This window comes from Ixodes scapularis, unplaced genomic scaffold, assembly GCF_016920785.2.
Source record: "Ixodes scapularis isolate PalLabHiFi unplaced genomic scaffold, ASM1692078v2 PGA_scaffold10__122_contigs__length_95168666, whole genome shotgun sequence".
Taxonomy (NCBI): domain Eukaryota; kingdom Metazoa; phylum Arthropoda; class Arachnida; order Ixodida; family Ixodidae; genus Ixodes; species Ixodes scapularis.
In genome coordinates this window covers 88,135,286-88,160,535 of record NW_024609836.1, presented here as the reverse complement: position 1 = coordinate 88,160,535, position 25,250 = coordinate 88,135,286, and the positions used below count along the sequence as shown (strand labels likewise).

Here is a 25,250-nt window from a genome sequence, read left to right as displayed (position 1 = left end):
AGGGATTCCTCGTGGACACTCCGCGCTTACGCCAGAAGCGGGGCCAACTCTGCTGCGAAGTGTAGCCCAGGACCTGAATGGTGACATCGTTGCAAAGCGTTGGGGCTTGCTTGGGAAACTGACCTGTTGTCACCAGTGGTGAACATCGAAGCTCCTGCCGTGATCCCACGAGGCATCAATCGCAACGCACTAGACTCTCTGAATGTGCAAACTTCTTACTGAGCTGTTCACTTGTTTTCTTTGAATCTTATAAAGCATTACTTGTTGAGCCCACATTGTCTCAGTTTTTGGACTAAGTTCAATCTTAAAAGTTGTGATAAAAATTGTCACTGCTTATAAGCTATTTCTTACAAGAGAATGTCGGGTGGTCCTCGGATGGTCGTAGCAGCCATGAAGAAATATAACATTCTCATCTCTTTGCGACCGTCACTTGGGTGGTTTGTCGCATAAATGAACACAAGAATGAGTGAAAGTGAAGCGATCTGATTTAAGTCAACAAGAAGACGGGCAGAAAAGAAGACAGAGAAGTTAACCTGGAGTACTTAAAAACATGCTAAAACAATCTCGGGCATTAGTATGCGCCGTTTCGTTCCAGCGAAAACTAAATAGCAAAAAAAGAAATTGCTTTTGAGTTTTAGATATCCCCACAAAATATCTAATGTTTGGCATTTCGCAATAAAAAAAAAATGGACATTTCATTTAGAATGCTCACCATCCGACAAACCGAAAGTCTCAGCTAATTCTGCGCTAAAACAACTCGCAATCCGCTTCTTTAAAATCGCAATTGTTTTATGTGAAGGCGGAGTAATGTAGCTTGTACTGTCCGATACGCAGAAGCATCATGTTGCCAACAGTCGTGCCGCCGCGTAATTGATGCCGCGGTACGACCGCTGGCAGGTCGTAGCTTTATCAGAAATCCGATGTGCACTCACCAAAGCGGAATCACACCTCCTGGGTAACGCGCCGGTGTCGACACCTGCCGCTATCAATACCACGCGCCTCAGGTGAACCGCTCCGGTCCCAACACTACCCAAGTATTCTAGTACACTGCAGTAACGGTAGACGCGTGTCCTTTGGGAGAGCACCATTTTAGACGCAAGACAACGAGCCCCCCGGTAAGGCAGATCGTGCGCCGCTTTTTATTTATGTCGCGCACCTACAGAAATGTGTTGGCTGGAGAGGAACCGTTAGATTTGTCTCCGGAAAAAGTTACGAAGGTTGTGCAGGCAGGGCAGGAAGGGTTTTTTATTCTTTCTCTCGGCCCACAGAGCTCGCAGGTTTGGCAGCCGGCCACCTCCCTTGAACCTTGCCTGCCATTAACATCCTTGGGGGCAGCCACGGCATGCTTTTCCAGGCTATATGAAAGTTAGCTTCGGTAAAAAGGCCAATTCTGTATGAAAAGTGAGACGAGTGGCAGGACCCATCGGCATCTTCACGAGACAAAGTTGCGATAGGTGCTCATTTTATTTGCACGAGCCCATGTAAATGTACATTTCCTTTGGCATGCAAGCACACTGCTCCACACTGCCACCAGCTACCCAATGGAAAGTGGCTGCTCCAAGCATGGAAGCAACAACGAAGCCCATAAGGTGGGAGGCCGAGCCGAGATTAAAAGAAAAATGACGCTCTTTGTAAAAGTTAAAAAATAAAATGTACACCTGTCCAAAGAAAAAGGAAAGGGAACAGCAAGCTCTCCCGCAGCATTCGACGCAAAGAGAAAAAGAGTGGGACAATGGTCGGTAATCTCTGGGTGCTTTCCCTCCCGATATTTCGTTCCAAGCTGCCGGCGGTTAGACCTATTTGTCGGGCAATGTCTTCGGATAATATCCACCGGGGAATCCACGTGTCGCCGTGATTCGGCACCTTTGCGCTCTGTCCGGTGTTGTACGTCAGGGTCCGAAGACCGGAGGTTGAAGCGAAGAGCGTGGGGGGCAGCTTACTAAGCACACCTGCCTCCAAACACGGCACTGCCGTCCTGCGGACGCGAGACCACGGGAAGGCCGTGCTGGAAATATGCGGAAATCGCAATTTTTGAGCTCGCAACCCGCGGTCCATTTGTGTTTCACAATCTCCTAGCGGCAAAGCTAAAAGCAGGGTCACTAGCCTCGGCCATGTCCAGAATGCCTCGGTTTATAAGTGACCAGTTCTGAAGTTAAAACTGAAGCAAGTAAAAAAATTTTAAAAATAAATATGCACCCTGCGCGCGAGAAAAAAAAAGGCTAGTAGCCCTCGAGCTATTTACGCACATAGTTTCTCGCTACGCGGGTAGCGTGGAATGTGTCTGGACAAAAAAAAAAGGGCTCAAATGTAGAAGAAAAAGCAGTGGCAAAACGCAATCGGGCGTGACCTTTTGTCTTTGCACGCTTCTAAGTGTACACACACGCGCGGGGAAAGTGGAGCAACTGCAGTCGTGATGCTTCTTGGTGCACTGGTCCGTACACAGTAGGCGTTCCGTTTGCACTCGTGTCTGTGCGCTGCCCAAGCGACGGTCTCGAATGCTGGCTGGCCGCTAGAGGTCCTTCCTCGGAGGACGGAGCTGGTCGGAGCTAGCAGTTTGCGGCCGCATGTTCATCAGGTTGCTCTTGGCCTGCAATGAGACGTCGGGACTTTTGCCATCGACGTTGTCCCTGTTGTGGTCGCGGTTCGGCCGTGCCCACACCCGATCAACGGCCTGCTTTATCAAAGCAGCTCCAGAAATGGTTCTCGAGACATCGTTTTCAGTCTCCCGGATGGCCAACTATGCCATGCGACTCCATACCCAATTTCTGGACTCTGATTTCTTCGGAAAATATGGTCCAGAAAAACTAGCAACTAGTATTTTCAATATAGTGTATCGCATTTTTCGTGCCAATCAGCAAAACCGGTACGAAGAAATTTGGGACATTCGAGGGACCACAGCTGAGGGTCGTGAGCGATTTCGAAGAAATCGAGAATATGGTAGGGTGGCCTCCCGCCAAACGACTTTCTAAAGTAATACACGACTCGAGCGAAACCCGTAGCATAACCGGCAACAAAGCAGCCTCATCAGCGTTTCTATGGCTAGCCAAGAAAACTGAACCCTTTCCTTACCAAACCTCAAAAAGGCCCGAAAGTGCACGCAGTTCACGATAGATAATTATGGATCTACATAAACTGCCCCACCTTCAAAAAAATTTTGGGTGTGGATATGCTTATACCACCTCAACTTGGTCTGCCTCAACGGGCAACCTGTCTCCCAGCTGTAGATGAGAAATTTAGCTAGTGCAATGCAACCACTGGCCGGGGCCTTCATTGTGCACCATGCAGTAGTGATACACTACCACATGCCGGTACGATGCTCATCCAGATCAAAACGGGCAGGGGTGGGGATTGAGCCCAGGGTCCTGGGTTCTGCAGGGCGAGCTTTCGCTTTACATGCTCCGAACTGGTGTGCGCTTGCCCGCTCGGCCACCAATCCCCCTGCCCCACCTCCATGAGACATCCATGGTGTTTTATCTTTTATTCTTCTTTTAACTTGCCAGATTGATTTTTAATTATCAAGTTCTTTGCTGTAACAAACAACAGTAAGTGCTGCAACGAAGATGAGTACGAAGCTGTCTGGGCCTTGGTGCCATGTAGGCCTCGCAAATGTGCTAATACCCATTGCTTCAAATGGGTGTCACCACCTTATGCATGTGGAATGCCGTCCCGCATGAGTACACCCACCTTGGGAACAAAACTCCCGCCACACGAACAAACCTCTCCATGGGCTAACAAACCGCACGAAGCAACAAACAGGAAAGTTTGTCCACAAAATGCTTACCTGAGCGTCAGAACTAAGGGCGCACATGGAACTGGCGCGCTTCATTCTGCGATGCAAGAAAGAAAAAAGAGTCAAGGTAGTTTCTTAAAATGTCGAGGCCTTCGCTTGTAAGATACTAAAACCTATATGCGCCTCCACTTCTTTCTCGACAATCTCTGGTTATGCCAAATGAAAGTGTTAAGTCTCAAATGTAACCAGTCTAGTTCTTATCCCGTTCACACGCTATACTGCATTCACAAAACTTCGGACCGAGAAAAGTAATCCGATGCTTTGGAGCTCCTCACACCCGGACAAAGAAAAAAAAAAGATTAATCCGGCCCTTCTAATAATATTCATGAGTTACCGCCCACCCAACACCACGGCCGATCATCCAATCAATCGTGTCCTTAACGGGGCTAATGTCGGCGAGGCCTTGCAATGAACACAGCAATATTCCAACATTTGCTACGTGTTGTTGGATTAAATCAAAAACAAACTATTCGAGGGGTCATGAAACGATATTGGGTTGGAATGTTCAGGAGGCATCCTATTCTGGCCCAAGTATACTCACACGGCCATTGATTCGGAAGTTTCTCGGTTAATTCCTAGAATAAAAGAGGACTATTTCTTTTAGTCTTGCCTTCGCAAAGCTTGACGTAACTGTGGGATCGAAACCATCCGCCAGACACAGTTGAGCGTGGCTCATGGATTGGACACGAGAATCGCGTGAGCACTCGACTGGGGCTCGTAGCAATCAATGCCTCGGCAAACGCTCGGGCAGTGGCTCGTGTCCAACCACCGCGGTGATTAGAGTAGCCAAACTCTAACAATGCGTGGAGGTCGCCAGGTGTTTTCCACTTTGCCGACCCCAGCGCGTGGCTATGATTAACGTTGGCAGTATACGATCGGCACCAGGCCACGCGGCCACTTCTGGCTCCAGTTAAAGGGATGAATGATGCTCGTATTTCGCAAATTTATTTGCCGACTGCCATTGCTTAGGAAGAAGAACTAAGGCAAAATTATTCGGTTATTAACACTAGGGAGCCATTCTGAGTAGTATTTAGTGAATGTAGAAAAATAGTTTCATGGCCCCTTTAACACCTTAAGTTCCACATTTTTGTTTAAAAAGCAACCTAAAAATGCCATATATTATTTATTGAGGAACTTTATTCCTCTTGTATCACAAATACGATTTCAAAATTTTATTACACAAAAATCAGCAGCGGCAAAAAAAAACAAACAAATGCCATGGACGAGTTGAGCTCGTCCATGGCACTTAAAGGGATACTGAACCGAAATTTCGAACTTACAAAACAAGGCTGGACAGATAGGCGGGACGATGCAAAACCCAAAAACATCACTCATACAGCGATATCTCTAACGGATCGCCATAATTTTAGAAAAGAAGCGCCCGACTAAACCCGGCCGACGAGGCCGACAAGGCAAGGCACGTCACGATTCTTATTCCCTCTCCTCCTCACTACGTCCCGTGTCGAGCTGGTGAACCGAAGCGAGGAGGAGTAAAGCGAGGCCGCTCTCCCTCATTCTCAAATTCTCCCGGAGGACAGTGATGTCAGAGGCCTCGATTGATCGCGCCCTTCTTTTCGAAAAGTGCGGCCATCCGTTTGAGATATCGATGTACGAGCAATGTTTCGGAGTTCGTAGTGTCCCGTTCAACGCTTCTAGAGCCTTATTTTGCGAAATTCAAATTTCGATTCAGTATCCCTTTAAAGGGTTAAACGAGACCCAACCGAAACAGACCGGCAGTGCCATGCTATGGACCCAGAGAAGACACGAAAGAGGATACATGTACAGGGACAGAGGTTGACACACACGATTCTTTCAAACAGCAACGCACATGTATTGTCCTGTATCCTCACTACAATAGAACCAAAGCTCTGGGCACACACGAGGAAAAATGTGGCCGAGAAATTCTAGAGACTTTCAACATCCAGCGTGCCAAGTACAGTTTCTGCAGCAACCATTTCCCTGTCCTCTGCTCAACTCGCGTTCCTTGTGCCAGAACTGTTTTATTAATCAGCCTTCTCTTTCTTTTTACATATATTTTTTAATTCTTTGTCTCTTTTCATTTTATTTTTTTCAACTCCTTCCCTCCGATTTCCTTTCAAGATAGCCGCTTCTTTATCTTCCTTCCTTCACAGACAAGGATAAGCCGCCCCAGTGATACGGGCATCGATACATGTCTGCCGCTATTTGAGAGAGCTGCGCATGTCGTCCTCTGTTCCTGTATCCTCTTTGGCGTCTTCTGCATTTCATCTCCAACGTGCTCCCTTCCAGATAATGACCCACGAGCGACGGCAATGGCCCCACCAAAACAGCACACAAAAAAAGCAGGCATTAATAAGCGGGGTTTTGTTACGGCACCGGTAGTTAGTAGCCATCACAAAGCGAGACTGGAGAAGAGGAGAAGCAAAGAGAAGGAACTTCCAAAGAGTCTCCAAATGGAATGCCACATTGTGCGGAAGAACAAGGACTGAAGACCTGCGAGCCACACGTAGCTACACGCGAGCGAGCAAACCATTTCTTTGCGCAATTTGTGCATCCTGTCGTATCAAAAACATCTTGGTGATGTACACCTTCGTATCCAAAACACAGACGCACATGAAACCAAGCTCTGCACTAGAAATGCAATGACTCGTTTCCTTCGTTACAAAGTCCAGGAAGCGGCAGACAAGGACTTATATGCTCGGATTTTTCATGCAGGTTGCGGCCATATAAGCAACGCTGCAAATATGTTTTCTAAAGATCCCTTTGGAATATAAGATTTTCATCGAAGATCAGTTTGTGCCACAATGAATAGCTTGGTAATTATATTCAAATTAACGGATATTTTAAATTCGGATATCTCGACTACATGCTGTATGGCAAACACTGCTTATAAGTGAATGTATCGAATAACTCTTTTTCCCTAAACATTATACCACAAAATTTATGATGCGTGAAATTTCCCAAAAATGTACCATAAAAACCCGCGCATATAATACGAGTTATTTTTTTTCTTTAAAATTTTGCCGTGTAAAATTTGCGGGTCGTATTATACGCGGGTCCCAACAATTTTTAGCTTCCATGAGGCGCGATCTAACGCAGTTTGACGTGGTTTCGGTTTCGAAGCAATATGGTGTTCAAAACAGCTATCATCATCATTAAAATCACAATGCCCGAGGCACCCCCATGCGTCCGCAGTCAGGCTAGGCAACGGCGTCTGCGCAAAAACAATGCTCGCCTGGCTCAGACGCCTTCAAAAGAAAAGTCCTTTTGGTTGCGGGATACATTGGCAACAGTGCTGCCGGGCGACAATTCGTCGTAAATAAAAGCAGCATCCATGGATGGAGACGACTAGAGCCACTAAATGAGCTGCGCTTAGAGTATTGGCACTTCGTTCCCCGACATTGTTCTGGGCGCCGCCATTTTGGCTCGTATGCAGAGCAGACTCAACTGCCGATCGTCATGATTCAAAAGTGCAACTTCCTCAGTATTAGATTCGGTGTTAGGAAGGTCATGTAATATTGCCTTGCTCTGTCGCGAACTGTTTAAACATTTGTGAAGGGCGGAAAAGTGTTTTCTGCGATTTCAAATACAGCTTCAGATAACTGGTAACCATGAATTTAAGACACAATATGGCCAAGTGTCGTTACTCTGAAGCGTAGCTTATTTAGTGGCACTAGAGACGACAAAAGCAAGCTCTGTTCGAGTGCAACGGAACGAGAAGAAGCTTTAGAGGCCCAAAGAAGCGTGTTCGCCGACGTCGAGGCAAGTCTCGGCGACTTCATAAAAGAGCAGCGTTAACGACACCTCGCCGTAAACATGGAACTGCTGCAAGAGAAGGCGAGAGAACTTCGGCGAGCCGACATTGGGCTGCTGCTCACGTTATGCGCCGCACCAGGTTTTCACTGCGTGGGCGCATGAGCGTCGCTTGCTTTTTCAGTTAGTGCAGGTTTTCAAATGAGCTCGACGGCACTGAAGACGACTGCCTTTGGGAGGAGGCGTCGGACAAGGAGTCTGATGGAAGTGGTGACAGTGATTAAGGGGGGACAGGGGCCTAAATATTAAATTTTTTTGAAAAAATTCATTTTTTAATTTTGAGGTTTTCAGTTTTAGAAACTAATTATACACCCTTACACCAAATTTGATGACCATACGCCAAATAGTTACGTTGATATGAAATATTTTCAACACATTGTGAGGCAGTAACAAAGTAAAGGAGTTCAATGTTTGAATGCATTTTTCTCAGTTCCACTTTTTGCTGCAAATTTCACACGAAGGAATCTTTTGTTTGAAGGTGAAAGTTATCTGTTACCACAATCAAGATGTTTCTGAACTGAAATTTACTCAGGAATCGGGCTATCTACTTTATTTTCTTTAAAGTTGAAGTCCTCAGGGAGAAAAAATTAAGTTCTCAAATATTGACAGATGACAGATATGCATCTCATAGTTTGAGGTAATAACTCTTCCTGAAATATTTACATTTAAGTTATTAAAACTAGATAGCCCGAGGTCCCATATCCCCCACTTTATATTCAAGCAGTCAAAATGGTGCTTAATAGCTTGATTTGCATATCATAGATTTCTTAATGAAAAGTGACACATCATCTTATGCAGGTATGCAAATTTGTCCTAGAGAGCTGAAAGTTTGCACAGTACACCTACATTTGAAGCTAAATCTCCCCTGAAAATTTCATTTCGATCAGTTGAGTAGTTAAAAATTTTTACCTCTAGCCAGTGTCCCCCCTTAAGGTTCAATTACAACGCAAATAAACATTTTTTTGAAGACTTCCTGGGTCACATTTTACGCGGAAAATTTTCACGGTACTTAAATTGTTTCGCATTTTACGCACATGAAACTTTTTTTTTTTCTCCGCGGTCCTCAAATTATGCCTCGTATTATACGTGGGTTTTTACGCTATTCTGTTTTGGTTGGAGCAAAGAATGCCATCACATTTTTGGCACGCAGGAAAGATTTTGCTTGGCAGTTTGGCGAATTGCGTCGGGGCCAAGTCTCCATCCAGAGGATCGTTTTTGTTTAGGTGCTACAGCCAGAGATAGCGCAGCTGCTGTAAACCAGGTCGCTTCTGAGTGAGTTCAAACTACTTGCTTGCTAGGCACCTTTATCTTTTGTCAGCGGGTGTCCCAGCTACCGACAACTAAAGTGTGCCAACACCGTGCCTGCTTGCTTAACTCCAAAGCTGCCAAGAGTTTACTAATGCCAGCTTTAGGACACAAAATCATACTATCATATCTCTCCTTTAACCCAAATCAGGAGATCCCCAGCACACAGTCAAGAAGGTTAAGAGTGACTGAGCACAGGATATCATCATAAACATAAGTATGTGTATTGCAACGTCAATGTGGTCTACGAAATTCCATGCTCCTCTGGGAGTGTGTACTCGGACAAACAGGCCACCGTGTCAACGTGCGATTACGAGAACATGCCTTGGCTCTTCAATCATCACCATCAGGGCATCTCGCCATCCATGAGAGACTGTGCCTGCACCCCAGTGTTCAATGAAACCAGTCCTCAAGCTCAATTATAGTTTACTAGAATGGAAAGTTGGGCGAGTTGGGCGCCCTGTGTGTTCTCTCCTTCTTGTCCGTGTGTTATTCGCGCTGTTTTTCAAAATAGACCCAATCATAGAAAGAGGGCGAGAGAGATATATGAGGCTAAAACTATCATGACTCACAGGATTGAGTGCATGAGTGCGCTCTCTGTCGCACTGTCTCAAAAAGAGCAGCACTATCCAGACAATTTTTCTTAAATCTAGTGGGTAACTGAAAATATTGTTCAATCATTTTTTCTTCTTTTTTGAGGGGCAATTAAAGTTGATGATCAGTGTACATCAGAGTGTCTTCTCCTTCCTTTTTTCCGTGTTTCATCGCATTTGTCACTTCGTTCGCCTCTTTCACCACCATTAGTGTAGATTTTCATTGCATTTACCTCTTCCACGATACATACAGTAAATACGTAGTTGTGAGTAGCGTTCTTTCCTATCTCTGTTTCCTTCCTGTGCTGTCTTTGCGCTGCGTTGTAATTGTAATTATTCCCTATGTTAAGTTCAGTTCTACGGGCTCCAAAGTTTCACCCTCGGAGACCTTTTCGTTTGCTCTCGTCCCCAGGGTTCACGCACGGGGTAAGAGTGACAAAAAGAGTGGAACATTTCAACCAGGGTGTTGAACCCAACCTGAACCCAAAAACCAGAGCAAAAATCGTTATTTTTGATCGGACCGAAACAAAACCGTAACCGAGATCGAACAGCTAATATTGAACCCGAACCGGAACAGAATCGTTATCTCGCGTGGCGGTTACCGTATTACTAGAAAATGGTTTCGGTGTCATAAAATGCGGGCCGCGAATATTGGAGGGTGGCTGCGCAAAGTCAATGAAATATTCGCGACAGAGGAGTCGGCGGCGCAGTTTGCACTATGCATGTGGGAGCGACTCGTAGACGGCCGAATAATAATGAAACAAATAAATATATATTTTGCGTCTACGCTCAACACGACTCTACGTGGGCGCGTACACTTCCATACTTTGTCTCACCTCACGACGGATTGCAAAGGACGCTACGAGCCACCGGAGCCAATCCGTAGCTCAGAGGGTGTCGCGTGTCCTTACGACTGGGCGGTGCAACGTGGAGAAATAAAAAAAGCAAAATGTCGGCGCGTTTGTTCTACATTGGTAAAATCTGCAGTGCCCGGAGCCGAAGCAGCAACGGGTACGGCACTGCGGTCGACGGGGTGCCAATCGCCCGGGACACTGCTCCAAAAAATCTTTTTGTCTCTGTGCCTTTTTCGAAAGAACCATTTTTTTCCCTCTTCTTCGTTTTAATAATTTTTCGTCCGCCTTTCGCCTTTTCTCTCCTTTTGAACTCAGTTGTTCGAGCGAGGCGTTGGAGCGGGCGAGGTGGGTCTGTAAGCCGGAGCATCCTTCTTTCGTCCATCGGTAAGTTAGCTTCTCAGGTGCCATTCCAAGAAGCTGTTCCATGCGGCGGTGCATGTCCTCCCAAGTTTTTCTTGGTTCGCGCAAAGCCTCGCTTTGTCATAGCACCGCTCGTATGTTCCCTTCTTTCACAGTTTTTACGACTTGGGCTCACGGAACATGCACTCCGGTTTAGGAAAGCTCGAACGGCTAGAACGGCGCTCCCCATCGTGCAGTCGTCGATATTTTGGGCCTCGGAGACAAAAAGTCGGCGTTGGAGCTCAAATCGCACAATCCAACATCGTCCGGTCCTCGGTGCTGCAGTCATCAAAAAGAAAGCAGCAAATATGGCTACATCGAGCGACCGAGACAGTCTTTGCGGGAGTCCCTGATGCCAACAAGAAGGGCGGTCGTTGAGACTGCTGGGGAGACTTGCTGGGGTTCCCTGGGAGAAAAGTTTGAGAGCCCCTGGACTAAGAGAAGATAACATCCGAGTAGCCGATTCGGGACGTCCGGGTATTCACTGCCACGACCTGCAGATGCTCAACTAACTTCAAAAACTGCTCCGTAATGAGCAAGAATCATGACCCACTCGCGAGAGAAATGATGGAAGCAGCAAGTATCTCGAAGCAGAGTGACACGTGTATTGGCAATCCTTCTAGACCACTTTCCGAGAAGGAGTCGTTATACCTAGACTCTACTCGAAGGTAACAAGTGCGTTAGACTTTGAAATCAGCAGAGGATGAAATACCACACCAAATAGGAGTTGTCTTACTTAGCAGCAGAAAGAAAACAATGAACCATGATAACAATTTTTCTTTTTCATTTGCGTAAAGGCGCGACAGGAGAGGTTCCTTTTTGATGGCGTACGTGTGGTCCGGTGCGCGAGTCATCCTTTGCGCCGTTACCTTTAAGTTTTGTACACAGATTTTGGTTGTTTTGGGCCCATTCCCAAAGTGGCCGACGGACAACTTCCGCTACCAGCTGGAGCACCCCCAATCGGAACTAAATTCTGCGGGATTGACTTCCGGTACGCAGACTGAATGGAATTCGGTACTCTGGGAACGTTCAGCGACTACTTTGCACCACTAAGCGATATGCAGCGAATAGAAAAATCGTATTGAACATAATTTTGTGGTTTCCATGAGAGTGGCTCTGGCTCACCCATAGAGTTATTATAATGTAGGTTTGAGGTTCAACCACCGTTGGTGTCTATGGGACTTCCGGTTTCAAATCGAAGACGACGGCAACCAGTCCCCTATACAAAATACGCTCTACGAGGTTTGGCCTTAAACGACATGTCGGCGTACGGCACCCGGCACAACGGTCGGCCGGTCGGATTCGAAGCGGAACCCCGTGAATTCACGGCGTGGCAGCCTACGGCTCACAGAGACGCTCATAGGAGCCAAGTGCCGTACGCTGACGTGCATTGTTTAAGGCCAAACCTTGTAGGGCGTATTTTCTGAAGGGGCGACCGTCGAAACAACGGTCGTTCCTCCGAGGCTTTCGAGAGATGTCCTCTTGCGTGCCATACCACCGAGTATGACCGCCCCCGTGACTCGCTTCAACCCAATGGACACAAACAAGCGCTGTAAAGCGGTTGCCGCACAACCCAAGCACGCACCCACACATTGGAGTGTGCAAGAGCCCATAGTGGAGCACCGCAGGCCCAGAGTGTTAGTGGGAAAAGACGGCGTCCCATGCACCGGCAGCCCCAAGCATGGAGGGACGGCCGGGAAAGAGGGCCGCACTCACCTTGCGGCAAGGTCGTCGTCAGGCGGCAGGTCGTGCCTCGTCAGCCTCTGCACCAACTTGGCGCTTCCGCGGCGAATCGAGGCACGCAGCTTGCCCAGAGAGCTGCTCCGCTTCAGGCGGCCGTTCTGACATTCCCACCCCCGGCGTGCCACGGGCACGGCGCGGTTTCAGAACGGGTGGCAGGAGGGGAAAAGGGGGGGGACAGAAAGCGGAAAGATGGGGTGGGCGGGGAGGGGGGAGGTGGATGCGGAGAGGGTTAGGCGCGCCAAACGAGTCCCTTCGCTTCACGCGGGGGCTGCCCCCCAGACCCTTGGTCGGACTTCGCGCGTCCGTCGCACCAGATTCATCTTTTGTTTTCTACGCGTTTCAGAGCGGGGACTCCCGCATCGGTTCTACGATTCAAACCACAGAAACTGTTTGCGGATGAAGCTTGCCATTCCGCTAGAGACTGTGGACGTTTGTGCGTACTATTACTCTTCAGAACCTCGCGCCCCGACGCAGATTTCTGGCGTTGTTTATACGAGGCCGATGACCTAATAAACAAAATTTACCTCTTTACCGGAAAATAAAAATAAAAAAGAAACAATCGGAAAATTCCGAAACATTCTCGGAGACTACAATTTACAAGAAATGGAAGCGTGCCGGTCGCACCTACGGTTCCACCACTTCCGCTAGAAAGAGGACACCCCCCTTTTGGCCAGGATCGAGCCCCCCTTCTCTCCAGTTTGATTTTTCCGGTACGAAAACGCAACTAAAAGATGTTTGCATAAATAAGCTTAGATCTTTTTGATAACGAGCAAAATACCACTGCCGCCGACGATGGAAGTAGGAGACTGAGAAAGGCTCTCGCGATAGCTGCATGCAAAGCTGCGAGTCATGCAAGTCAGTATGCTAATTTTTTTTTCTGTCAGACGAGCAACGACAAAGGCTATGAGACATTGCAAAAGTTATCTTCTCTCAAGTTCTCCCATAGAGGCCGGAAAAAATAAACGAGCCCACGAAGAAGATAATATTAGGAAAGTGCGCGCCACACACTAACATGCGGGCAGCGTACGAAAAAGAAATTAAAAAAAAGACCTAACTGAAACGAAGTATTTTACTAAATAAGACGCTAGCTACGGTCCCCAACACGGCCTAAGAGGCACCATTTCCTGGGAAGCTCGGTGCGAGTATTTGCGAGTCCACCGCAACGTGGACACCCCCGGAAAGGTGGAAGACCCCAAACGGAAGGCAAGGGCAGTTGCAATGAAGCTAGCTCGTATCACCGCCGTCCACCGGCCGTTTCATTCCCGGCGCAGACAGACTTCCACGGTCGGCGTTGCAGCGCCAACTCACGCGAGTGGCTCAGAGGCCACGTCGGACGTGCTCCCAAGCCGTTACGTGTGGCAAAACAAAGCGTCGCAAGCTCCTCCCTCGGGGCAGAAGGGACGTGAGTATGCAGAGTGCAACGAGCAGCAGAGCGAGGGGAAGGAGTAGAGGTGAAAGTGCAACGTCGTGCAATGTGCGTACAGCCACGCAAACAGAAACTGCCGTCAAAACGACGAGCGGGCCGCGTAGTGTCTCGCCGCGGCAAGAGCGCGCGGTAGGACGCCGAGAGGCTTCGCTTCGAGAGAGCGGGTTTCTCCGGCGTGCCTTAACCGCGAACGGCGCCAAACCTACGCGGCTCCGGCGTCCGGAAGTCGTTCGTCGCCTCGACGGCAGCGCGTTGCAGGCCGGACGAGCTTGCGTAGAGCCGTGCGGACGGGGCGGGGACGGCCGTCTCCCGCGAGCGTGAATGCGGCGGTGCGAGCTCATTCGGTGTGGAAGCGGATGTGGTGACTCCGGCAAACCAAGATGGTCCGCAATGCCGACGGGTACTCACAAATTTCTCCGCAACCATCAGTTCGTCGTACGATCCTAGCGTAACATTTCCCACCTGAAAGCCACGCCGCGTGTCATCACTCGGCACCGCACCAGCTTCGTTTCGTCCGCGTCCCACCGCGAAGACCACCCACCTTCGAGCCGATCGAGTGCAGAGACGGTTCTTCAACGTCTCGCTAGAGTCTCCGCCGTGCAACGAGGGAGATCTTACAGCGAGCTAGCCAAATTCCCGCGGACATGATCGACAAATTTGCGACCTTGACAACTTCCGCGCTTACAAGGTAGCAAACTTGGCCGTCTTACGGCACCGAGAAGTGTGCGGGCTTACACCCGGGATCGTTCGTTACGAGGAGAATGAGAGCCAAACGCTTTCGTGGGCTTTCTTGCCTTCCCGTCGTAACAACGTCGCATCGTCTAGGCCGCGGGTCGGCAACCTTCCGCTCCAGGTCCCAACAAGATATATATATCCGTGTTCAAAGCAAGAATTACATGGGTCAATGAATTTCCCAAGCCCAACTCTGGGCTGCGTGACATGAACGAGAGTCTCACAATATTACAAATGATGAAGAGGTCTTTATTGGGAACTGCAAAAGGCATAGAAACCCAACACATTTCTTAAATACTTTACGGCATCGTTAGATGTCGTCGTACAAAAAATGCTCGCACTTTCAAACGCACTCCTCTCGGTTCAACCTAAGAGAGTTTCTCAAAAATGCACATTAAATCTCCAAACTGCACATTAAACCTCCGTCATCAAAAACACACAGTAGCGGTTAACACAAAGTGTAAATGATTCTTTGCGAGGATAAAAGACATTGTGAAATCAATCCTGATACGCGATCGTCCAGCTAATTTATAGAAACTGCTCCATCTTTGAGGGAATGCGGGGATTACGGCTACCCACAACAAAGACACATTTCCAAGTCAGGAGCTTCCGGCTGCAGCCCTCGCCAAAGTCTGCGTTGAGGTAAGACGAAGGAAGCGAGCCTCGAGAAAATGAGCGAAGCAGAGTTATTGCAATCGTTATAAGACCTAGCTCTCCCAGTCCAGGCTCCAGGTTCCAACAGCAATAAATATTTATACCTCGTAAGCGAAGAAATTACCCAAAAAGCTGTAGTTCTAAAGGCATACTCTCTCTGAAAACAAAGCAAGCAAACTAAAAAGTGCCTTCCTCGTTCCCTAAAGGTCTTAATTAACGGGAGGTATTTCCCTAAAGAGAGTTCCTCGACTTTGAAAACTGTACACAGCTCAAAGCTCAATTGCTACTCTTTCTCACGCGGAGCCAAAAACCTGCGACAGAGACGTGGTCCTCGTAAAATCCCGGTGCACCACCCAACGTAGCCAAGTCAATCCTTTACGTGCACCCAAGACCTATCGAGCATTTCAAGTGCCGCGCAGCTTTCGACGGGACGACGAGAGAGAAGAAAAAAAGTGAGAAGAGTTTTGCGCGCATCTTTCCCGGGATCCAACGGCCGGTCTGGTGCTCGGCCGAGCGGGCAAAGAAAAACGCCGGCGAAAACTGCTATCACAGACTGTCACCTCCGAAGGAAATCTCTCTCGCATTCCAACGGCCATTATGTACGAGCCCCAAAAAACGAGAGAGGGCGAGCCACCCGTTGCGGAGCGCCGAGGCGTAGATGAGCGGCAACCGAGGCCAATGACGACGGCGCACATAAACGAGCCGGAAAGCGGCCCTACAACTCCTAACGAGTCTTCGATTGCCTTCTCTGTCAGTTCCGCCGCCAACGCGACAGATAAGCTCCCGCTAGGCGAGACGGAAGCCCGGCCACCTCGGAAAAACAAAACGTTTCAATCTCTAAGGGTGCTCCTTCTAAGGCGCACAGCTAGACTTCGTAATGTTGAGACGTATCGTCAAAGTTCCCCCGCACTTCTCGCTTTCGTAGAGTCGTCGAGTCCGCGGCATTCGAGGGCCAAAACTCCATTACGGGTGGCAATTGCAGGTGCAAAACGGCCAAAAAAGGCAGTTCGACGGCCAAGAACAGAAAAGACGTTCTCGACGTATCGACAAATCTCGAAAGGCTCGCCGGCGACACAAACTGCCAGAGAGAGCCGACGAGCGATCTTTCAGCGAGAATGTCGCCAAAACCGAGCACACACTATCTTGCGTCGCCAGAAGGCAAGATCGCGAGTCTTAGATCCTGTCGGTGTGGTTTGACAAACAAAGGAAAGAAAAGTTGCAGGCAAACGTGCCCGCGGTCTGCAACTGCAACGAAGTGCCGAATTTTTATTGCACCTATCGCGCACTGTGCGAACGGAACCCTTCCAAATATTGTGGCAATTGACTCAACAGTCAAGAGGCATGCAACGCCACAAGGAGAACAAAACGACCGCAACGAAATTATCAACGAGCGACACTCGCAAGATGAGACAGAAAAACTGGGAAGCAAGAACGAAAAAATAAAAAGAACCATTTGATACGATTTGGCGGCACAAACCGCCAAACCGTATCGAAGAGAAAAAAAAAAGTGAGACAGGAAACCTTTTTGAAACGAGGCTTGCCGCGCTCGTGACGTGGGACTTCTTTTCTTAATGGAGTTAAGGAGTTTGTGTCGTAGAAAAGCCGGCATCGGTGACGCTGTGACGGGAAAATCCTGATTGGCCGACAGGGTCGTGACGTCACAGCCACATGACCTTGCGCGGGCATTTCAAACAACCCACAACGCTCAAGTGAAACGTGACGTCACGCGTGGAATGAAAGTGACTAAAACGTTGCATGTAATGCAAATTAAAAGTCGCTGCACGCCTCAGATGGTTTCCCTTCATAAAGCAATTCAATTGCTTTAAAGGAAAGGTTGAAGAATGTTAGGCGGGATTTGAACCCAGGAGCCTTCGGTCGCAAGCCAGACACGCCACAGACTAGGCCATGCAGAGACGCTTGCACGGCTCGGGAACTAGTGGCAGCTTGTGCGTATAGCTATCGCGTTCCACTCTTAAAGGCGAAGCTTAAGTGTTGTCCAAGATTATTTTCTTCCTTTTTGGGCGTTTTTGTTTCTTCGTCAACCAATGTTTTGGCCACCCGTTCATTGTTTGACATACCCGCGAGTAAAGAGCGGCACTCCATCCGTCGAGCTGCCCTTCCCGACAATAAGATCTCGGGCCACGCTCCCACACTTCTCCCTGACAGAGTCCCCCACAACCCTCCCCGAAATCCTACGCTCCGCATTCTGCCGTTCCGGTAATAGTCGCTGGTTTCCCGCCCTTTCTACCGACCACACGACCACGTCGCGACTTTCGCTCCGCGGCGCGCCGTTCGTGCAACTGCGCTTAGACGACGCGTCGCAAAATCTTTTTTGGCGCTGAGGCGCCAATTCCTCGACGAGGAGCGGTCGACTTGTTGGTGGTTGCCGGGCTTCCGGTCGCCCTCACCCCCTCAGGCAGGAGGACAAACGAGATCCCTGGCACCACACGGAACCAACAGAAAGCGAGACGAAACGGAGGAGAGAGAAAAGCATTATGAGGACGGCGACGAAGGCGTCAGCGAGTGGAGTCCCAAGGCGTTGAAGAGCTTCGTTTTGATTCCCTGCGGCTGGTCCGTCCTCTGAACGTTAGACGAGCCCGCGTTTGCACCCTGCGGTGGCGCGCTCTGCGGCGGCGCCTGGAACTGTTTGGCGCCAAGGGTGGGTGGGGCAGCGCAAGAGCAGGTTAGTCGGGCGGGGGGAGGGGGGAGGGGGGCAAACCAAGAAACAGGAGGAGAGAGGCGGGTGTAAAAAATAAGAGGACAACCAAAAATGCGGACAAAAACAGCATCAATACCAGGAACGAGGTACAAAACAAAGAAAAGAACCGAGGAGGAGCGCGCAAAAAAAAAAAGAAGAGCCACCGAAAAACGCTGCGCTCTACGGGGGACGACCGACTCGCCACAAAGTGACGGGCTACGCGCCATCGTGGCCCTCCGTTTGTCCGACGAGTCGACGACACGGAGATGGCGAGCCCTCCGTCTCCGGCTTTTCGACGCGTCGGACGTCCGCCGGTTCCGACGTGCACCCGGCGTTTGCGCACTCACTCTTCGTCGAGTTGCCGCAAACGCAGCGGGAGCCGAGGCGGCGGGGCCTCGGCACCGAGCGGCACCCTCCGCCAACCGCACGGAGCGGTGCATCCCCGTCCGGGAAAGAGCCCTCCGCGTTTCTCGCGCGCAATTCTCGGCGCACAGTTGCGCATTCGATGGTCGACCTCGTGCGGTGGAAATCTCTTCGCGACACTCCTCCCGACAAAGCGGGGACCACTCTCTTGGCACGACTGCACACGGCGTGCAAAAGCTAGTTTCATTGCAAAGGCCTCGCAAACTGCACCCGTCGCATATGACAGGGTCCGTAGTCCGTAACTAAAATTTGAAACGATTGGAGCGTCTGGCTCCGGGTAGATTCATTTCTGGATTTACTCTCAAAAAGTATTTTGTGTTCTCAAACTAGGCTCGTGAAACGACAGAACAACAAATTTGCCCCCTCTCCAAACTATGAGATGTTGAAGTCCGAACATCATTACATCTTTGCAAGGTGGAAAGAAGGAACAAAGGCCAGAAGAGTATCGAAGGCAAAACATTAAGTTTGACTTTATTGGCACTGTTAGAAAGGTATTGCCTAGAGTATTCGGCTGTAAATGCTCTAGCATACAAAAACATTGGGGCGCAAAAATGAGTGTCTCGTCACCGAAAAATCTCACACCCTCACCTAGGCCGACTAGGCATGCGTAAGCGAGGAAGCAACAGTGCATGCTGCTCCCAATGCCTAAAACAGTCCCCCACAAAACGAGGCACAACAAAATAAGCCCTTCCTAAAAATGTAAGTAACAGCGCAGCAACAAAAATATAACCATTGTAGACCTTTGCAACCAACCCAGTCACAATTTCACCGATTAGCGTCGCATTCACGGGGTGTGACAAAAAGAGCTATTCAGGTTTCTGCAAATAGCGTTACAGCCTAATGCGAAGTATGGCGCTGCGATTTTTAACGGCGCTTAATCCGTAAAGTGCGCGCTTCCGGTGAAAATATAGACGGTCAATCTGGTAAGCATAAAACGCTAAGAGAAACTATTTTTGTGAAAATATTTTACGAAAACCAGTTGCAGGCCGAGCGGGTCAACTGGTACAACCGGTTACTCGACGCGTAACCGAATTTGAACACTTTTAATGAGTCCTCACACTCGACGACGGGAGACAAAATTGAACTTCAAAACAACAAAAAAAAAGGGTACCTCGCGAACGCCCACGTGGTCGCTAAGACACCGTGCTGAGGATGCCTTTGGTTTCTGCAACCTTCCTCCGACTTCTTTAAAAAGTCTTCCTTTACAATTTCGTCCTTGTCACGCTTTCTTTCACATGCCCTTTCGAGTGTGAAGCAATCTGGACTCGGATTCGGAAAATCCATTTTCCCGAACCATTTGCGCGAGCCTGGAACGACCAACGGCAACGTGGCCGGTTGCAATCCAAGCACACATTGAACGAATGATGTGCACGGGAAAGTAACGCATTCCTCGCGAGTCCGAGCGACTTCGGTCGTCTTTTTCGGCCAAACTCTCTCAAGGCTCGACTTGCCAAGTCCCGCAAACTTGGTCCACGCACCGTCCACGTGCAGCACCACACTTGGAGAGAAACTGTGCTAGCAAGACCCCCGCTTTGTCACACCCCGTTCGACGTCACCCCGGGGCTCTACGTCCATGACCCGACGGACTGCATTTCGGGCGGCTCTGTCAAGCGCGCTTCTCGAGCGTGCTCGGAAGCTCCGGTCGAACTCTGCCACCTTGGCCACCGGCTTCGTTTTGGTCTGAGCAAGACGCGTGCAGGACGCTGGGCCGGCGATCGAATTCGTACCATGGGGCTCTGGAGAGACAAGAGCTCCGCTAAGCACCTGGCCCCCAACCAGACCCCCAGAAACCCCGTCAGACCTACACAAAACTAGCTTCCCAAGGCTTTTGTCATTTCATTTACAAATAGGGTATCTGGTTTTTGCGGCGTTCGATTTTGACACGAATTTGGGCAACGAATCGGCTCTCCCTTATCTCGGAGGCAAAATCGGCATCCATTCTGCTTTGACACGTGAAAGTTAAAGGAACCAAGAACAATTTTTTCCACTTTTGGCTAACTACTAGAGCTTGGAACGTTTCTAAAGTACCCAGAAAAAATAGTTTTTTTGTTTTTTTTACACTCGGCGTTTTCTTGCAAAGGATGCATTTACGATGTTTCCACTCCTATGCCTCCCCAAATTTCCCGCTTTCAATCCCCGACCGCACGGCCCGCCCCTTGACCAAACAAACTAAATGTCCTGAAAAAAGCATCTTCCGCCGATTTGGCACCGACGAGCAGAGTCCATTCATCGGTGCTTTCCGCAACGCCCAAGAACCGGAAACCCTACTCGTAACGACGACGGTAACCTCCCGTACCCCACCGTCGGTGGCAGCCGAGATCACCCGATAAAATCCTTTGTCGCGTCTTCGTCCCTCCAAATGGTACGTCTCAAAGAAAATCAAAAGGGTGCTTTTTTCGACCTCCCTCGGGAACATCTGACAACGTCCGTGACCCGGACGACCACTAAATTAAGATGTCCTCGGTGCTTAAGCATACTTGTAATGGCTCCAATTATAAATTACTAAATGGTTCGTCGACGAGTTTCCAAACACGACCACGTCTCGAAGAGCCAAGGTACCTCCAAAGGCCGGTTTGAACGCACGGTTCTACGGCAATCCCCCGAGTGCCCACCGCCAGCCGGCCGTCCACCGCGTCCCCACGTTCCCGAAAGCCCAGGAAGACGTCCAACGGCGATCGCAATGGCCAGGTTTGGAGTTCAGAGCCGTCGTTAAGAGAGGAAAAGCTGCATTCAGCGAGGGCAGCCGTCGACGACGTCGACCGTGACACAAGCTCGCCCGTCTCAACGGCGCTCGACCTGAGTGTTGCAACGCCCGCATTCTCGCACCGCAAGAGGGGCGTCTCGTATTGAACGCTCGCGGCCGGTAAACATTTCTACTACAATCGATTTACTTCCGCGTTCGGACGGGCTACGCCTCATTCAAACGACCATGTCTTCCCTCGTCCCGGCACGGCGCTGGGCAATGCTCTTTTCGAGAAGGACGACGCGCTCTTCGATGACGGGCAAGTTGGATTTACTGCCGAGCTCGAAATAGCGAGACCACATCCGCTCCTTAACTAGACATAAATGCGATTTTAAGAAAGAACGGCCAAAGGAAGAAAATACGGCAGTGAATCGTCGGGGAGCAAATGTGGCATAACGAGCGATTGTTGCAAAACGTGCTCGCAGTTCCTCCTGCTGGTTTCGTTTCAAGATGTGGAGAATACCCTCAGCATCCATCCATCCATCTACGCAGCCACCTCTGCCAGCTTCGTCGCCGCTGGTTGCAAGACTCCACCGTCCCGTATTCGGCACGACAATGAGAACCGTCGAGCAAAAGAGCGCGACGCTTCATAGCGGAACGTGAGGAGCCTCGACCGCTTCTACCGGCTTCGACCGGTTTCGTCCAAGCCCGCAGCCGGCACTCGGGGGGGCGCCGCGGCCAGGACGCGTCCGAACCCGCCTTGGAGGTAGGTGCTGCGGCCGCGTTGGAGTGGCGTTCGGAGCGGCGAGCTCACCTCGTCAGCGGCCTGGGCGTCGTACGTGACGCTGTCCAGGGACTCCCTGGAGCCCCTTCGGGAGCCCGACTTGCCCGCCCGCTTCTCCTTTTGCGTCCCGGAGAAGTCCAGGAAGGGCATCTGCTTGCCGTGACGCTGCTCCAGGGCCTGCACCACATCCTCCCTTCACCCTCCTCCACCCGAAGAGCCTTCGGGTTTGCTACCCACACATGTGCCCAAAAATGTGCAACGCCAAAGCGCGAAATGTAATTTCCCCGCTAAATCTACCCACGCGTCGAACCACCGCATCCATCCGCTGCACCAGGGGTTTAGCGCGCTATTGCAAATGGGTGCAAGCTTTGAGCGGCTGCAAACCTCCATTCCCTATAAACTCGCTATTGTTTTGACTTAATTTTTGCTTTTGAGCTTTCCTGATGCTAATCGCCAGTACCGACAGCCCGAGGTCTTTAAAATGCGTGCTGCCCGCACAAACTCTCGCTCGGTAAAAGTGACTCCAAGACTGAGCTACGAGTTTGGCTGTCTAGGAGTCGAAAAACTCCCATTAAAATGCAATTGCCTAATAATGCAGCTATAAAAATTTTCCAGCAATAAACCATCCTATCAAGCTTCTTTTTTTTTTTTTTTTTTTAGAGGAAATAGAGCGACACGGCAACGAGAGTGAGCTCGCTTATTGGTTCTATCAAAAAATGCGAGCTAATGGTGGTGGGGTGTCATTTAAAATTTTGTCATCACATCAGGATCATGTGGTCACACTTTAGGAAATCAAAGCTAAGAATTCAAGTTTATGAAAAGCGGAGAGCACGAGATCTGTTCTCTAGAAAATCTGAAATGTGCCACCAAGAGACTCGGCTACTCGGCAATTGTGTTAAACATAAAAAGAAAGTGGACGGAAAGAAAAACACGACATTTGGGTGGACGCCACAGATGCCCCTCTTTAAAGTCGCATTGGGCACGCGCCTCAGCTCAGAGATCGAAGAAACTGGTAGCGTAGCTCCCTATATCGATTGGTAGCACAGGCAGGTCACTCCCTCGATTCTTAGTTCGTGCACCGACGGCACCGCCTGGTGCCGTCGGTACGTGGAAAAGGTCCATTCCACCTCATGTTTTTCTCACTCAAGCTTTATCGTAGAGATGAAGCGCAGCAAACGTTTGTCCGCATTTACGAGGAGCTATCTTCCCAGCGAATGTCAACTCGGTGGGAAGGTTCAGGGAAAGCGCCGGCGGGCTCACCTCCTTCCTGGCCCGCAGGGCGCAGTCCTCCAGCGTCTCGGCGGCTTCGTACTTCCCCTGACGCCGGTACAGCGCTCCCAGATTCTTCAAGGTCGTCGCAACCGTGGGACTGCAAAAGAGAAACCCCAACGGCCCTTTAGGAGAAACGATCGCAGACATTGCCCGGTAACCAAACTGCGACGATCGGCCAATAACCAGAAATTGCGGGTTTGCTCGCCGCTCGATAACTGGGGACGAAGGTCGAGGCAACTTTTGCTCCCCGTACTCAAACTCGGTCGAGGCGATGGTTCTGATGAAGTTGGAGAATGTGCTAATATTTACGAAACTAGCCAGTGCCGAAAAACACTCATGCCTTTCACCCAGAAAACGGTAAGGTGAAATCGACGTTGTCGCTACGCTGATTCTCGGCCGAACGCGTCGGTATGTAGTGCGGGGGACCCGACTCGGCAACGGATGGGAATTCCAATAACACAACGGTCTGTGTTTTATTTATTTGAATTTTATTTATTTATTGCATTTTATTTATTTATTTTGCATTTTATTTATTTATTTATTATTTTTACAGCAGAGCCGTTAAGGGCTAGTTTCTCCAGGATCGTGTCCCCCGCAAAGAAATGTCAACACAAAACTCTGGTTGCCGCCGTCACTCATAGATGGCTGCAACATTTCTTCGGAGGGAGAAGAGTGGGAATGGAACGAGCGGCGACGTGGGCAGCAGCGCGAATGGTTTCACAACCGTTGCGAGGCCGCTATCGCCTCAAGTTCGACTGCGTCGGGCGCTTCACATTCCCTTGTGAAAGAAGAGCAGATTGCTCGCCTGGAAAGCCACCGCCCAGTCTGTCTATGCTGGAAAAAGCGATGAAGAAACTTCATCGTGACGTCGCCGGTGGGAGGAGCCTAATCTCAATCGGCGGCGAACTCAACTGGCAGGGAACTTCATCGCGGCGCGTTGATGACGTCGACGGAGAGTGGCGATTGAGTTGAAACTTCATCGGGATTTGTCCCCGAAATATGTCCCTAGAGGGAAATGCGCAACGCCGCATCGAAGGGTCTCGTAAAAGCAACATTTTTAACTTCTGAAAATGTATAATACGGTACAATCTAAATATAATTATCGGTGTCAAGTCTAGGTCGCATGAATCATGTCTTTCTACGTAAGTGAAACAATTTAGATGAACGCAATGCGTGAGCTGCATCGCGATCGTGATGAATCGTCATGGCCGACGGTGGATGTCGCACGTGAAGTGCTCGTGTGTCTGTACGAAGATTTGCCTCACTTTTGGAATTTTTGCTGTCAAGTCGGGCTTTTTCACGTCGCGATTACCACTCGGCAGTCTGGTGGGGGACGTGAACCAAGTGTCCTCGCTGAACTCGAGGAGTAGGACAGAATCTTGGCCCGTATGAGAAAGGTTCCTCTCTAAGACACGGAAGAAGGCGCATGATTTCGAGGGCGGACGCGCCTCGTCCGTCGCCACACGGCATCTCGGCTGCAGTGTCGGTAAGTATAAGTGCATGGCATCTCAATGGGCGGTTTTAGCGTACCGTTGCCGTGCGCAGCGAAATTGCTACTGGGAGCTCGCGCTGTAACTTTGAAGCATGCTTTTCAGCGCGCTTAAGGGAACAGGGTAGGGCAAAATTTTGAAAAAAATTGAGTTTTTGTTTTTTAGGGATTTGGATTTCCCAGTTTATCCTGAACAATGCTGACTGTGTAATTTGAGCGTGCGCGATTTATCTACAGGAAAAATGACCTTTTCCGAAACCTAGGTGGTGACCGACCACGCCCCCTTTTACACCTTTGCACGATCTGTATCTCTCCTGTGTTGTAAAAAAAACCGTAAAAAAAACGAAGATTTTCACTAGGTTTAGCGGAATGTTTATTGCTCGTCCAGCAACATCAAAAAGCTGTCTAGCTTTTACATTTTTAGCCCCATAAATCCTCAGACACTGCCGGCGTCAGTCGCGACGCGCATACTTTTGCTTCTGGTTCGGCATGCTTCCACGGGCAATGTAATTTATTGTTTACTTTAACACTAGATTTGGAATGTTAAAAATGACGAAAGACGAAGATATTTTAGAAGCGTCGCTTCCAGAGTAGTCGGCATAGGTCAATTTCT

The 25,250-nt window shown here is 49.5% G+C and overlaps 1 protein-coding gene across 4 annotated transcripts in view; it reads right to left on the bottom strand.

Moving 5' to 3' along the window:
• Nucleotides 1-1,445: 1,445 nt before the first annotated feature.
• Nucleotides 1,446-25,250, bottom strand: part of LOC8037027 (kinesin light chain) — a 76,760-nt gene continuing 52,955 nt past the window's right edge. Inside the window, exons 8-12 of one of the 4 annotated variants that reach the window (XM_029979233.4) lie at nucleotides 23,137-23,245; nucleotides 21,907-22,053; nucleotides 12,450-12,574; nucleotides 3,782-3,827; nucleotides 1,446-2,587 (exon numbers count right to left, since the gene is read on the bottom strand). In XM_029979233.4, the coding sequence (XP_029835093.3) occupies nucleotides 2,510-2,587; nucleotides 3,782-3,827; nucleotides 12,450-12,574; nucleotides 21,907-22,053; nucleotides 23,137-23,245 (505 nt within the window). In that variant the 3' untranslated portion in view covers nucleotides 1,446-2,509. Of the gene's footprint in view, nucleotides 2,588-3,781; nucleotides 3,828-12,449; nucleotides 12,575-14,862; nucleotides 17,932-18,852; nucleotides 20,146-21,906; nucleotides 22,054-23,136; nucleotides 23,246-25,250 lie in introns of those variants that run through there. The other 3 variants (XM_029979236.3, XM_029979234.4, XM_040217386.2) reach the window with 3 other exon arrangements.